This window comes from Orbicella franksi, chromosome 13, assembly GCF_964199315.1.
Source record: "Orbicella franksi chromosome 13, jaOrbFran1.1, whole genome shotgun sequence".
NCBI lineage: Eukaryota > Metazoa > Cnidaria > Anthozoa > Scleractinia > Merulinidae > Orbicella > Orbicella franksi.
In genome coordinates this window covers 14,436,021-14,448,332 of record NC_138157.1, presented here as the reverse complement: position 1 = coordinate 14,448,332, position 12,312 = coordinate 14,436,021, and the positions used below count along the sequence as shown (strand labels likewise).

The following is a 12,312-nucleotide window of genomic DNA, read 5'->3' as shown; positions in this document are numbered from 1 at the left end:
CTGTAAAACGTGGGCGTTCAGAGGACGCATGTGCACCCATCTGGCCAAAAGCCTGCCGTGCGCCATTATTTTCTCTCGCCCCAAATTTCCCGCGACCAGCAGGCAAGAAACTCTTGGCTCGTAGGGGAATGCTTGCTACCGCAGGCTTCACTATTCGTGATAATTCATGTAATCTTCTCAGAAAAGGAATATGCAATAAAATTACTACCCACCCCATCCCCCAAAAGTGAGAAACGGGTTCCACGACACTCTCCTGGGATACCCAGGAAACTAAACGCCCAAAGATCTTTTCTGAATTTCCATTATAAATTCATCCTCCTTCCCTTGGTCTTGAAGTTTCCGAGTGTAGCTTAACTGCAGAAAAAAGATTCACAGTGCGAGAAACACGTTTGCAGTGTACCCTTTAAAATATCTTGACAAGCGGAAAAATCGCAAATCCATAGTGCACACCATGAAAAAAAAAAAAAAAAAAAAAGCAGAACCTTGCCAAGGCAGGAGTGGGTTGCATTTTGGGGAACTAAAGAAAGGTTTGGAGTTCTGCTAATGAACAGTCCCGTTTCCGTTAAAGTTCTGTTTCTATGGGCTGTATTTCGTCCAAGTCTGAACGAAAAGAAAACTGACAGTTGGAAAACTAACGTCTGACGTCTTTATTCTTTACGATAATATATTAAGGTTAGAAATAAAGAAAACGTATAATTTTCATGTCATACAGAAAAATAAAAATAAACTCAACTATGAAACGGAAAGATACTGGACATAATGAACCTAAAACAGTTTCAGGTCGAACAGCAATTTTCAATCCAAACATGATAATGACAGCTTATGCATACAGAAGATTACGAGATGTCTCATGCATGGTGGGCCAACAAAAGAACAGCTTCTTCACCAGAGCATGACTAAACGCTCTTCAGACCAGGTTAGATATGCAACAGGTGAGTCAGTTTTCAGTTCAGATCTGATGATGGCAGCATGCCAAGATTCACCACATGTCTCATGGTGGGTCGACCGTGAGGACAATTTCATGGACGCTCAATCTCACACATGTGAAACAGAATTTTTTTCATCTGAGCATGACTTCCGACCAGGTAAGACATAAAACAGGCGAATCAGTTTTCAACTTAAATCTTATGACGGCAGCATACCAAGATTCACCAGATGTCTCATGGTGGGTCGACCATGAGGACAGTTCCAGGGATGCTCAATCTCACCCATGTGACACAGAATTTTCTTCATCTGAGCATGATTTAAAGCCGTTCCAACCATGATTGACATGCGACACGCTCGACTCGCAAACATTTTTCTCACTCTAGAAGGTCTGCACATCACACCAGGGGAATCACTCAACATGAAAATCAACTCTTCGATATCCTCCACACCAAAGGTCCAGTTCCTGCTCGTGGGAAGGGAAACCAGTTTGATTTTTTTCATTGCTTCGGCGTTTGGATCAATCTCAAATTCGAATCCATTCTTTCGGAATATCTCCACATTGTCCATGAGGATAGCTTCGTTAGCAGCCGTTAGTTCAAGTTTCTGCGGAGCAATGAGACGCTGCGACTTTATCGTTGTGTTTCGCTGTTGATCTTCGAAGTTAAATTTCTCATCTGAAGCGTGTTGATCGACTATAAACAAATCATTATCCAGCTTTGTGATAATGAAGCCCAAATTAAACTGACCTAAGACTTCCATCCTTTGAAACATCTCTTTGCTGATGTTCTTTCTCAGTTCGTTTTCAGCGCTGGAGTTGCTATCCGGTGCAATCTTGGCTCTAAACAAGCGAGCTTCAACTGCCCCAGAGCTCTCTCTTTGCTGCGTCTTTGGCTTCCTCTTCAGTTGGTCCATACTAAAGTTCACTGTAACTTCTCTTCTGTTTCTAAAAACACGATCCGATTTCGAAGACTTGATACGTTTGGGAACAACAAGTATGGATTCACTAGATGAGTCTTCCTCGATACCTGTTTTCCGTTGATAGATCGTAACTCTGCTGACCTTTTTCTGATGGTTTGTCTCCGAACGAGTTGAGTCACTCTGCACGTTTTCCCTCTCCTCTCTTTTAGGATGACTTTCTTTCAAACGAACATCACTACTTGATTCAAAATTTTGGGTGGAATTCTCATCTACAAAGAATTTTTCACTGGCTCTCTCTTTGACTTCAATGACTTTTACATCGTCATCACTTGCATTCTGTCCACTGCAGTCTTCGTTACCAAATTCTGGAATGGAACGGTCCACAATGAAGTTTCCCTTATCGACTTTTTCCCTGATTTCAATAGCGTCTATATCACTACTTTCACACTTTTCGTTTTGGTCTTCATTCTTTCCAAAGCCGTAAGTAGCAAACGAACGCTTTCCTAGTGATCCAGTCGCCACTGTCGAGGAAGAACTTCCCACTCCTTCTTCCCGAATAAAGATACTGGTAAGCTTTACTTGTTTACTACAAGGCTCCTTAGCTTTGTTTGCCAGATCTTCATCAAGAGACGAGAATTTCCTCTTAAAGCTGCTAAGTGAAGGGAACTTTCCTTTTTCGATAGGCACGTCGGACCTTGATGTCAACACAGTCGCCGGCTCCACAACCTTTCTGTCTTGCTTCACTGCAGTGCACGAATCCTCATGATTCTGCAGTTCCCCAATCTCACGAGAACTGACACTGTCAACGTCTCTCGACAGGAATGAATCGGATAGTTTTATCTGCGTTAGAGGTTTGTAATTGATATCAAATGAAGCCGTGCTAGGGTCATACATTCTCTTCAAAGAGGTTCTAATGGTGGCCAGCAGGACCTTTTCTTCCTGGACAAACACCTGACGCTTGTCAGGAGTGACATTCACATCCACCCCATCTAAGGAAGAAAGATCGATACTATTTAGAAATTAAAACAACATTATACATGTAGTTGCACCATGAACCCATAGAGCCATGTAACACTTCAGGCTTTTGCAAGTATTACAGAGCTATCATACCAGGGAGGTGGCCGAACACAGTCTTCGCGCGCGCTTTTGCTGATGCAATTCAGCGCGTGCACAAGGATTGCAAAAGACAAACATGCCGTCAATAGAGCGATCATTTATTTACTCAACACCCGCACTATCTGTGCTATTTTTCTCTATAATTGAAAGCAGTGTATTGATTGCTTTAGTCTTTTATCACAAAGATATGTTAGAAAATGTAATTTGTGATAATCGGTATTGACATAAATTAATACTTTGCCGACACGGAACAGAGAACTGGGTGGGAGAGTAGTACGCGAAGGCTCGCGGGTAGTACGTTTGTAAAAAGAGACGGTCGAGAAACTTGTGACACTCTACGGTCAGCCTTGCCACTAGCACTTTCCCATAAGGTTTATTTTTATTGTGTAATTAGCGTCATATGATTTGTTTTTTCATTCTGTTGTTTATAGGTCAACCTTAAAACCCCAAAGGTGGCGCCACTGCATTTGGTCGGGGGTACACGGTCCCTATTTTTCCTAACAAGAGGTTTTTGGGGTTTACGTGTCCGGCTTTGGCGCATGTAGGACGTTACTTGATGTATCTCTTATCCACTTTGTTGTAAGCTTATTGTCGCAAATAAAACATATCTTGGGCCTGGCTGACCAACGCGCCCATGCCTCAGCCTTTTAGTGTGTTCGGTTGTGTAATGAAGGCAAAATAGGTAACGATGCAAAGAGCCCAGCAATTCTCAGCTTTTTCTTTGTTACCAAAAGAACCCAGTTAAATGCAACGCATGCGTAGTAAGTCAAAAAATTGCAATTGAAAGAAAAATTCCACTCTCGGAAATACACCTATTTCTCGAGAACCACTCATTAGAATTTCACGAAATTTGGTACGAAAATACTTTAGGAAATAAATAACTGGAGTATTGAAAATAATTGAACTTTAACAAAGGAAATTCTAGATATTCCAGTGAACCTTCAACAAGGGATAATTAAAGATCTCTCTGTTAAATTATTAGCAAAATGGTGTTAACTTGTGAGAATCGTTACAAGTTTGTTGCATGCAAATTATAAAGAAAATCTAATGCCTAGATTTTCTACAAATAAACAAAACCGCTTTTAAAGGCCTTTTTATTTTTATTCATCATGCCATGGCTACAGGACCCACGTCAGCTTAACCATCAAAAAACCAACTTTTGTGTTGTTAACTTGCTTGCTGCCATTTTTGGCGACTGAAAGATCAAGGGTTTTAGAGAAAAAAGTGAATGAAACACAGGTATCAAAAACTGTGTTCAGCCACCCTAAGTCAATACGTCTCTACTGGTTGCAAAATCAATAATGTAATGTATTATTACATGGCAAGGTTGTCTTAAGGTAAATCCGAGCGTTCTCATGGGTTCTTTCTTGGTTTCTATGGAAACAGTCATAAGTCGTGTATTTTTCCGTGTTCAAGTGCCATAAAATAAACTTACTAATCCATCATAAACTTCCAAAAGAAACAACCCCCCCCCCCCCCAAAAGTAGTGTCCCCCTAAAAGTAGAGACCCCTATGAAATAGTGAAGGTAGCAATGATTCCCATGTTTGGCTTAACTACATGTCAGTGACTCTTTACATTTAATTAACTCACCTCTTGCAAGGGAAATATCCAGCATAACAAAAGGATACTGGTGTCTATTGTACATGTGATAAACCTCATTGATGACCCGAGAAACTTTCCCAAGCTCGCAGGGTCGCTTATTGATGTACAAGAACTGACGATCAGCAGTGCTGCGCCCCATTCCATGATCTGGTTTTGAAACATATCCAGTAATCCTGAAGAGGCTTTCCTGTATATTAATTTTTGATGCATCAAGGCCAAATTCATTACAGTCTTCGTCAGCAGGCACAGACTGCTCAAATACCACTATAGTTTGGATCTAAGAGAAAATAAGATCCTGTCAACACAGTGAAGCCATCATAATTAAATAGTATGATGACACAGAGGTGATTAACACCGAGGGTAATTTCTGTTTAAGAACATAAAATGAAGTAAAACAAAAATGAATAGAAACTCCTGTTACCCCCACACAAGTAGTGACATGCCCTAACCAGCACCAGCACTTTCTCCAGGGGATGAAGGTAAGAGGTTTGAGGGTACCTTGAATGGGTGGGGGGTACTAGTTTATGAGGAAACCTGGATGAGCAAGAAGACTTGAGTGGTAGGTAGGGCACTGGGGTGTGAGAGGTACTGGGTAAGAGAGCATAGGGGTGTATATGACTTCTTACAGCATACAGCTGAAAAAGAAATATTGTCATAGGAACTGAAGCTTTATTCTGTAATTCTATTGGTACCCCAGCTGGAAGATTAACAAGAGAACATCAGTAAGTTTCACCCACCTGTTTTCGTCCAAAGACACAAGTGATGTTATCCTTTACTTGCTCACTTCCATTTGTTGACACAATGGTTGTTTTCTTTCCCTTTTCCACTTGGTTACTGCATGTTATCCTGACACCTGTACTAACAAGGCAATATCCTTGTAAAACATGGACCAGTTTTGAAAACTCCCTTTTGATGTTTCGCAGAAACTCTCTATGACGCACAGGTAGGGTTGAAAACAGATTTTGCAAGGACACAGTAGTGCCAACATCCCTGGCACAAGGATTCTTAGAAAGCAGTCTTCCATTGTGATCATACTCTAGCCTTGTTGCTGCAGCTTGAGACGAATGATGAGTCACTATAGAAAGCTTACTATGGAGAAATCATAAGAAGAACACAGGTTAAACAAATACATGTAGTTATTAAAATTAACTTTCATACTGTATTCTAAGAAAGGCGGAAAGAGTCTCACACAGGAAACTGGCCGAAAATGTTGAAAGCCTGCCCCATAGCATGAAGTGACCTGGAGTATTGACACTTCCTCCAGATGGGATGCCAATCTATCATGTACCGAGAAGCGACCAGTTTTCCGAGAGTGTAGCTCAAGGAAAACTGGGTGCTTTCAACCAAGTTCACCTCAGCCAGTGTACATGACATTTGCAGACTTTTAACTAATATTGCATTCCCATTTCCATTATTGACAGCTAACCGTGACTAACCAGAGTGCTATTCAGGTTAACTTGAGTGATATTCAAGCTAACTTGAGCACTGTTGGGACCTAAATTTTTTGGTCTTACATAATGCCTCCCCAACCCCCCTTCCCCCCCCCCCCAGGAAATTACAATCTCTTCTGTGGAGGGAGTATGGATATTTTCTGGAACCACACAATACCATACACTGCACTCCAGCTGGAGTGGGACAACAACCAAATCATTTGGCCACCGCATCTCTCCATGAACCAGCATCTCAAAAGAGTTGACGACTCACAAGTAGAAGCCTAAAAATGATGGGTCTCCTGAGAGAACAAAAATCCCCTACCGGGGGGTATATAAAAAGGACTGGGGTGCTCATCAAAAGGGTTATAAAAAAAAGCAGTTTTGTAACCTCTTAGGGTGTTTAACCTCCAAAGGTCCACAGCAGGAGCTTTGTGGTACCTTTTAGGGTATTGAGCTGAAAAAAATATGCCAGAATATAGTGCAAAAAAAAATTCAAGCCATACCCACAGAGTAGGCTCTTAGTACCTCTTAGAAGTTCTTTTTAAACTTTCCGACGAGCACCCCCTCCTTTTTATATGGGAGCCCCCCAGGCAGAGGCCCTCTCACTGCATTTCCCCCCCCCCCCCCTCCCAACAACCCTTTTTTGAGATACTGATGGCCGGAGGCGTTCGGGAAGCGATATTTAGAGATTCACCTGCTTAAAAACGGTGTCCATTTCCCATCAAATCCCCTTGATTCATGCCTCCAGAAAAACACCGTGAATTCTAAGTAGCAATTTTCCCGCCAAATTCCAACTTGAAAATCGAACACTTAATCTTACTTACCTTAGCGCACACAGAGAGCTAAGCGCCTCCCCCCTGAAACCAAAGGTTTCAACACTTGTCAGATCCGAGAAATCTCTGAGTTTAGAAGTATGGTGCTTCAAAGTTAAAGCTTCGAAATTAAGGGGTTCCACACCGGATCCATTGTCATTGACTTCCAAAACATCAGCGCCATGATTTTTCAGCTTAATATCAATGTTTGTAGCTCCAGCGTCCAAGCTATTTTCAACAAGCTCTTTCATAGCGGTTGCGATGGTCAAGACAACCTGTCCAGAACAAATCTGATGGACAGATTTCTGATCAATCGCTTGGACAACTGGCGACAAGGTCGCAGCCGCCATTTTCGATAGCTTCGGAAGCCAGACAGCTTCTTCGGACGACTTCGGAAAAGTTCGAGATTTCCCGAACTCCCCGATATTTACTTTCAATCAAGGTATTCAATAATGGCGGAAATCTCTGCTGAAGACAGTCCAGCAGGAAGATCAATCTTCTTAGACGTACGTGCTTATTTTTAAATGATCATCAAAACTTTCTTTTTATACTGAAGGAGAGCCTTGTATTTTTGTTTCCTAGGTATTTCGCAGAGCAGACAAAACCGGTAAGTGGGCTAGTGTTTTCTGCTGTTTCGATCAATTCCGAAGCTCTGGTTGTGCACGTAAAGATTATACGCTTATTTTTCTCTGTGTGCTTTACATAACAGATGATGGTGCTCTGTCTTTAGACGAGTTCAAAGCTTTCTTTAGCGATGGAATCTTGTCAAATGAAGACCTGGAAAAGTTGTTCCATGACATCGATACTCACAACACAAAGTGAGGCCACTAGTGTTTACATAGGGAGGCCTATATAACAGAATGCAGGCCACTATTTGTGTCTCACAAAATAAGAAAAGTATTTTTTGTGGTTATCAAGCCTATTTTTGTAAATGTCAATTAGGTGGCTCTGAATTCTGTTATCAATACAAAGTTGACTTAAATACCCTTTCATCTGAGGCACATTGCATATGCCAAAGTTCCACCAAGGTTGCAAAATTCTCCCTAAAAGGACATCATTTGTATGCCAGCTTCTACATGTCGTAATTCAATTTTACCCTTGGTACAATTTGGTAATATTTTTCCTTTGTTCTGGTGTATGCTACAAATAACTACTTAACAACCAAGAATGAGGTATTTACGTGAAAATCTCAAACCGAGGCCTCGCCGTACTGACCTGAGCAATATAGTGAGGTCAATACAGCAAGGGGGAGGTTTGAGATTTTCCCATCAAGACTGAACACTTGCAGTTAATAAGTTGTTTATTATATGGCTTTTTGCCTTGGTTTTGCAGGTCCCTAAACAGCCCATGGGCATAATATATGGGAGAATAATGCCCTAGAATTAGCAAATCAAAGTGTGGGTTGTTTTGGCTACAAACATAAGCCATATAATAATATAATATAAAGATTTCACTGAGCCTTAAAGCGGATCTCCTGATTACAGTGATTAACCTTAGTATTATAAATCAGGTGAATATGTGAATTGGACATTCTGATTGGTCAAAAAGCTCGGCTTATTTAAAGAATAGCCTCCATTTAATTTGGCGCTAAAATATTCCGGGATATTTGTCCGTGAACATTATCTGTTCCGAGAAGTGAACAGTTTTCCAGGAGTGTAGCTTAGGGAAAATGCAAATTATGCAATACAATGCAATGCAACCTGGAATCAATCAACCTGGAAACTTTTTGAATAATACAGTGAACTCTCTCTTGACACTATCAGGTACATGTACACTTGGGAGTGGTAATAGTGTTGTTCACTTTAGAGGGTCATGTAGGTTTGGTGGGATACAGGATAAAAGTAGAAATGGGATATGGCACAGCAGAGTCTGAGTGGGACAGAATGGCGGGATTTAGCCAAAATTAATGATGAAATGTGTGATTGAAAAAGCCTGTATGCTGATCCCTAATTTTAGAGGTGTCTGTTTTTACAAGTGTTTAGTTGCAAAGAAATAAGGGTAATTCAGCTGTGTCTGTGCTAGGGAGGCCTGTCTTACCATTGTGCCTGTTTTGAGAGAGTTAACTGAATGTCACTGATAGTAACGTGTCTTGCTCCTTCCCCCAGACATGAGAGAGCAGACTTGGTTCCTAGGGTAGGGTAGGAAGGTTTTGTCACAACAAGAAATCCTGGGATTACTGTGATTTAGAAAGACATGCAGGACTAGATGACTCACCAGTTATAGGAATTATTCTTTTTCAATAAGTTAGGTTACTCCAAACATGAGCATTTTGAAACAAATCAAAAGGGTGTGGCACACTAGTGAATGATCATAGTCCCTGCCATTAACATTTATGTGTATATTGTGGTTCAATATTACCCTTATGACAATTGGGTATTTTGCTCTGTTTCATCCACATTCTAATCAAGGATCCATATTGTTACTTTCTCCAGGTCGTCAGAAGGGCATGTATGCCAGATGACATACTTGCCGTGGTAAAATTTTACTTGTCCATTCAATAGGGAAGAATGGAATTTTTGTATGTTATTCTGTATGTGAACAAATAAAAAAAAAAAATAGGGAAGAATGGCAACAAAATAGCATGTGAATGGAAAAGTAACATTTTTATTACTTTCATGTGACCAGCCTCCCAGTACATCATGTCCATAGTGTGGCTGTTGGTGGGCACAGAAATTCCAGGTGCAAATGAAAACCAAGGCCTCTTCGACTGCCATGAAGGCTGGAAGAAATGTTTTAGCTTTTCCTGCTGATATTTGGCTTGTTTTTCCGAAGTGTTGCTAAACATAACTAAACAACATATCCTGATCAAAACAGCTGATGCGATCTGGCTGCATGTTTTCGTGGATGCAGATGCAGTACAGAGCATCAGTGGTTTACAAAATGAAAAAAAAATGAAAACTGAGCCTGCAAAGACTTCATTCATAGAGAATACCACATCATCCCAGATGGCTGACCAAAATGATGATTTTATCACGAAAGAAAGCTCCAAATCTTTCTCTGTTTTCTAAAAGTTCCAAATGTTTGACAAGTGGTCACAGTGCAGGAAACTCATAAGAAAATTTAAGAAATGTTTCTTTTTTTTTTCTGGTAGAGTCAAACTAAACTTGTCCAGCAGACAAGTTTTTGTATTGATTTGATAGTCCTACAATTATTTAATCATCACGGACAACCGGATGACTAGGAAAATGGATGCCTACTAATAGCGGAGCTCCTCAGCCCAAAGGGCTGTCAAGCGGAGCACCATACTCATAAAGGAAAAACAGGAAACCCATGTTGATGAATTGATTTTCTCACAGTTATCATGGCTAGCAGTATTACTCATGTGTGCATACACATAACTACGACAGAGTTGTGCAGCATGATGGCCATACTCCAGCTAATACATGTAAGTTAAAACAGCTGAGACATACAGCCTTCGTTTACATACATGCACCTTTGTTTAGCATATATCTTTGATATTGGACATCTGTCTTATGGTCATTTGACACCTGTCAAAACAAGGTATCTCGCTGCTCAGTATCACATGACCATATCAAGGGCTCAAGTTAAGAGCTGACCAAGTGTTGATTTTCGATTGGATTGAGGGCTCAAGCCAGATTAACGTGCCATAATCAGGGCCAGGGCTGGGCTAATCTAGGATTAAAAGTTAACCAAAGTATAAATTTTTCTTGTTTAAAAATATTTGTAGATTATTCAGACTAAAAACAGAAGGCCAAACAATATAAACAGAAAACCTCGCCACAACGTTTTTCAAATATTCAAAAAATCAACAAACACAGGTTTTTTGCTTGCAATCTATCATCTGTTATTGTTAAACTTTGGACAGTATCACTTTTTTGCCTATAACAAATAATCCCAGTATTTCCAGTTGTTTTAAACTGCAAGTCAGAATGTATACCACACATGGGAATTATACTAAAGAAACCAGCATTGTGTTGCGTTGTGCCAAATGGAGGCTATTGTTTATATTAGCCAAGTTCTTTGGCCAATCAGAATGTCCAATTTCTATATTCACATCTGGCAATATTATACTAAGGTTAATCACTGCAATGAGGAGCTCCACTTTTAGGTGTGGTTAAACACATCATAACTCTATAATGTTTAGTTCCCCATTCCCAAAGTGATGGAGGGGGTACGGGACTTGACATTCTCAAGCAAGTATTCCCTAAGAATGAGACAAGTTTGAACCATAAAGGTTTCAGCTGGCTATAAGTAACTGCACTGGAAAAAAACTTCAAGTTTATTTCTATTTATTTTAATTTATCGTTTTCCCTGTCCAAAATTAATTATTAATTGATTATTTTTTAGTTAGTCAACCCAGACATATATTGTAGTTATCTTAACCCTCTTCCCAGTAAGAATCCCACTCATTTATTTACCTCATTTAAAGGTGCCTTTAAAAACGATACTTTGGTTTTGTTTCAGTAATTTGGATACCTCTGAACTATGTGGTATGTACACTACTCTGTATGATTTACATGTAACTATATTTTTTCTAAATTTCATGTGATAATTCTCTTCAATTAATCTAGAAGAAGCTTTGACACTTCCAAATCAATGCTGTCTGTAACAAAAATGACCCATTCAAGAGTACCACTCCATTGTGTGTGCATAAATGACAAATATTGTTAAAATATCTCTAGCTGGTGACATGCTGCATTTATAAAAGTAAATAATTAACGTGCACTAATTACAACCTTTTTGGCATGTTTTTTGTTGCATCTAGACTACTTCATGAAGGAGATGGGACCTTTCTCTGAGATCTTTGCTAATCTAGAAAGCATGAACAGAGCTGTTAGTAATGCTTTAGTGGAGTCTGCAAAGGTTTGTAGTATTTACAGTTTCAGTAGCTGGCCCCTTTTGTAAAGTCTCTTAGGCTCAACTGGCTCATGAATCTTGGTACTTAACTCTAGTTTCTGTAGCATGAAGTGGCTAGCAGTACTGCTACCCCCCCCCCCCCCTCCCTCACCCTAAATGGGATGCTACTACATGGCAGGTTACTCCCCAATGTAAAACTTGCCAGTACCATTTCACACCTGGGTTGAGAGAGGCACTTTTATGAGAGTAACATTTTTCACCCAAGAACACAACGGAATGACCCTGGCCAGGGCTCAGACCTGGACTACTCGATCCAGATTTCAGCACCCCAGCCTTTAAAACAACATCCCATCCACATGCTTGTTCCTTAAATAATGGTATTTTGCTGAAGAAAGGAGTAGGATGTCTTGCAGCAGCAGAAAAGAGTGGCTCTTGATTTTTCAGACGGGCACAAAACCTGCTGGCTGTAGAGTTTGATATTTTAAGCTAATCTTTAGCAGCCCATTTTGCCTTGTTGTTTTGACTAACATAAATGTTCTTCTTTTACTGTGTCCCTGTAGGCATATCCTGATAAGTCTTTTATTGGGAAATTTACCACCCGTTTTCTTTTAAATGAGGTACTGGTGATTAGTATTTTAACCTAACATATTATTCTAGATCTGGGTTGAATCTGAAGCTTTTTATA

At 40.2% G+C, this 12,312-nt stretch overlaps 2 protein-coding genes across 2 annotated transcripts in view; one reads left to right on the top strand and one right to left on the bottom strand.

The window, feature by feature from the left end:
- Positions 1–632: 632 nt before the first annotated feature.
- On the bottom strand, positions 633–7,189 carry LOC145466079 (mismatch repair endonuclease PMS2-like). Its single transcript, XM_081449855.1, has 4 exons — positions 6,822–7,189; positions 5,302–5,653; positions 4,553–4,841; positions 633–2,834 (listed from the first exon to the last, which is right to left on the bottom strand). Exons 1-4 carry the CDS (start codon positions 7,157–7,159, stop codon positions 1,126–1,128), a joined length of 2,688 nt encoding a protein of 895 aa, XP_081305981.1. The 5' UTR covers positions 7,160–7,189; the 3' UTR covers positions 633–1,125.
- A 42-nt stretch (positions 7,190–7,231) lies between these two features.
- Positions 7,232–12,312, top strand: part of LOC145466082 (N-terminal EF-hand calcium-binding protein 1-like) — a 9,519-nt gene continuing 4,438 nt past the window's right edge. Inside the window, exons 1-6 of the mRNA XM_081449860.1 lie at positions 7,232–7,315; positions 7,392–7,416; positions 7,519–7,627; positions 11,235–11,260; positions 11,536–11,633; positions 12,188–12,244. Coding sequence (XP_081305986.1) covers positions 7,262–7,315; positions 7,392–7,416; positions 7,519–7,627; positions 11,235–11,260; positions 11,536–11,633; positions 12,188–12,244 — 369 coding nt within the window. The 5' untranslated portion in view covers positions 7,232–7,261. The remainder of the gene's footprint in view (positions 7,316–7,391; positions 7,417–7,518; positions 7,628–11,234; positions 11,261–11,535; positions 11,634–12,187; positions 12,245–12,312) is intronic.

Bases quoted from the DNA above. Each gene is read 5' to 3' on its own strand.
- LOC145466079 (XM_081449855.1), bottom strand. From the start codon at position 7,159: ATGGCGGCTGCGACCTTGTCGCCAGTTGTCCAAGCGATTGATCAGAAA. The intron at 5,654-6,821 runs GTAAGTAAGATT...ATTTCTCCATAG, and splicing joins AGCTCTCTGTGTGCGCTAAG to TAAGCTTTCTATAGTGACTC. The intron at 2,835-4,552 runs GTGAGTTAATTA...TTTCTTCCTTAG, and splicing joins GGATATTTCCCTTGCAAGAG to ATGGGGTGGATGTGAATGTC.